Source organism: Penaeus japonicus, unplaced genomic scaffold (genome assembly GCF_977035675.1).
Source record: "Penaeus japonicus unplaced genomic scaffold, GWHDUDI00000001_assembly GWHDUDI00000006, whole genome shotgun sequence".
NCBI classification, from domain to species: domain Eukaryota; kingdom Metazoa; phylum Arthropoda; class Malacostraca; order Decapoda; family Penaeidae; genus Penaeus; species Penaeus japonicus.
The window spans coordinates 33,843,848-33,846,347 of record NW_028234408.1 but is presented as its reverse complement, the minus strand read 5'-3'; the positions used below and the strand labels follow the sequence as shown (position 1 = coordinate 33,846,347).

The 2,500-nt window shown below is 30.5% G+C and overlaps 1 protein-coding gene across 1 annotated transcript in view; it reads right to left on the bottom strand.

Annotated features, from left to right (window-relative positions):
- Positions 1-109: 109 nt before the first annotated feature.
- LOC122263323 (zwei Ig domain protein zig-8) overlaps positions 110-2,500 on the bottom strand; it is a 102,772-nt gene continuing 100,381 nt past the window's right edge. The window contains exon 8 of the mRNA XM_043031713.2: positions 110-379. Within this exon, the coding sequence (XP_042887647.2) occupies positions 267-379 (113 nt within the window). The 3' untranslated portion in view covers positions 110-266. The remainder of the gene's footprint in view (positions 380-2,500) is intronic.

Sequence of the window (2,500 nt, the reverse complement as noted above, 5' to 3'; positions counted from 1 at the left end):
TATATATACATATACATACAATAACTATACATATACACATATCTATAAATATATTATACACTATATATATATACATATATATCACATAAAGATCATGTATATATGTGTGTGTGGCTTACAATCAAAACAGTTCCACCTTGACCTTGCCTCATAGGCGAACCTTTCACACCAGATCACGTCTTAAGGGTCCAAGAATCACATCAGGGAGAGGAGACAACGTCCTCTCCGAGCCCTCCTAGTAAGCTCGTCCCTGAAGGAGTGTATTATCATCTGTCCGTGTGAGTAAGAAGGATAATGAAGATGCCTAGAATAAGGAGCTTGGCGCTGATCCTGCAGGAAGGAGATCCTGTGTCATGGTGCATTGCGCGCGGTTCTTCATCTGCAGAGGAAGAGATTTCGAAATTAGTCAGACGTGGAGTTTACAAAGCCACATCAAAGTTAGATACGTTCCTGTGTGAATGTATTTATGTATGTTTAAAAAAAATGATCTAAATCTACATATATCAACCTTTTGGTCTCTCTACACTTACTTACTCTATCTTCACATTGACATTTTTAACATATCCTTAACATAAATGTGTGACCAATAAACGCGTTCAGGCAATAAATATTGTGAGTGTTCTTATTACAATTATTACTATTATTATTGCAACGACTTCTAATACTACTACAATGTTTACTATTATCATTACTATCAGTGCTTTTATTATTGTAATGATCATTATGATTATCATCATTAGAATCATCATCCACTTCATTATCATCATTATTATCATAGTGATTCTTGTTAACATTGATACATATATATTTGACATTTTATTACAATTATTATCAATATCATTGTTATCATCATTATCATAATTATTTTCATTATCTTTATCATCGCTATCAATGTTATTTTCATTACTGTTTTTGATATAATTATTAATATTCATTTTAAGTTTCATGATCTATCTTGTTGCTGTCCTTGTTTTGTTACGTGTTTCATCATCATTATTATTGTTATTATTATCATTATCATCATCATCTTTATTATTATCATCACCATTATCATTATTATCATTGTAATCATTATCATTGTAATCATTATTATCATAAAAAAAACATTATCATCGTCATTATCATTATAATCGATATCTTTAAAGAGAAGCGTTATTTTGATCATTGTCAGTATTATCTATTATATTTTTGTATATTTTTATCATTTCTACTGCCGGAACTATTATCTTCATGATGATAATGATAGTGATGATAACGAGGATGAAAATATAGTAACGCAATCATAATATAGATAATAACAATAACAATAATAGTGATATTGATGATCATAAAATGGATAGTAGAAAAGTCATGATAATGATAGTAATTATTATGATGATAATAATAAGAATAGAAGAGATAAAAACAAACAATTATTATAATGATAACGCTTTATAGAAACATTATCACTGTCGTTCTTCACCGTCTAGATTATCATTACTATTATGCTATAATTATCATCAATACATTTGCCATTTTTCTTCTAATAATAACAATGATGATAATGATAAGAATGTAAACAATAATATTAACGATAATTATAGCAAGAATAAATAGTATTGTTTTATAATTATTACTACTATTCTTACCATCATATCATTGACATTATCATTATTATTACCATATAAATCATTATCATTATCATCGTCATTATCATCTACTATTACTCCGGTAATCGTAATTAGTGTAATTCTTAAAATTATCATAATTAATGACTGCTAATCACCACCATTACGATTAATGACCCTTGCTAACCTTTACGGATATTAATGTTAATATCCTTTAGTCTGATTTCAACCTTCTTCCTCCCTCTCTCTTTTATTTGATGTTCAAACTTTGATAACCCATTAAAACTTTTTTGGGCCTGATAGTTTTTTATGTATTTTTTTAAAATGGTTTTCATTTTCTAGCTTTTAAACACGCTTTTCCCCCCTAAACTCGCTCCGTTGAAGAGAAACAGAGCAAGAGAGAGATAAAGATATATAGATAGAGAAAGAGGGAGAAAGAGAGAAAGAGAGAGAGAGAGAGAGAGAGAGAGAGAGAGAGAGAGAGAGAGAGAGAGAGAGAGAGAGAGAGAGAGAGAGAGAGGGGAGGGGAGGGGGGGGGGGGGGGGGGGGGGTGGGAGGGGGGGGAGAGAGAGAGAGAGAGAGAGAGAGAGAGAGAGACTAAATTTTAGGTATTATGATATGAAAATCTTCATCAAAGGTGGTAATAATATTTGTAACAATAACATAATCAAACACACACATACACACACACATACTCACACACACACACATACACACACATACATGTACATACACATACACATACACACACACACATACTCACACACATACATACAAAGACACACCCACACACTCATATACAAACACACACACACACACATACAAGATTATATTATATATAAAGTATATATATATATAGCTATATATATATATATATATATATTTATATTTAG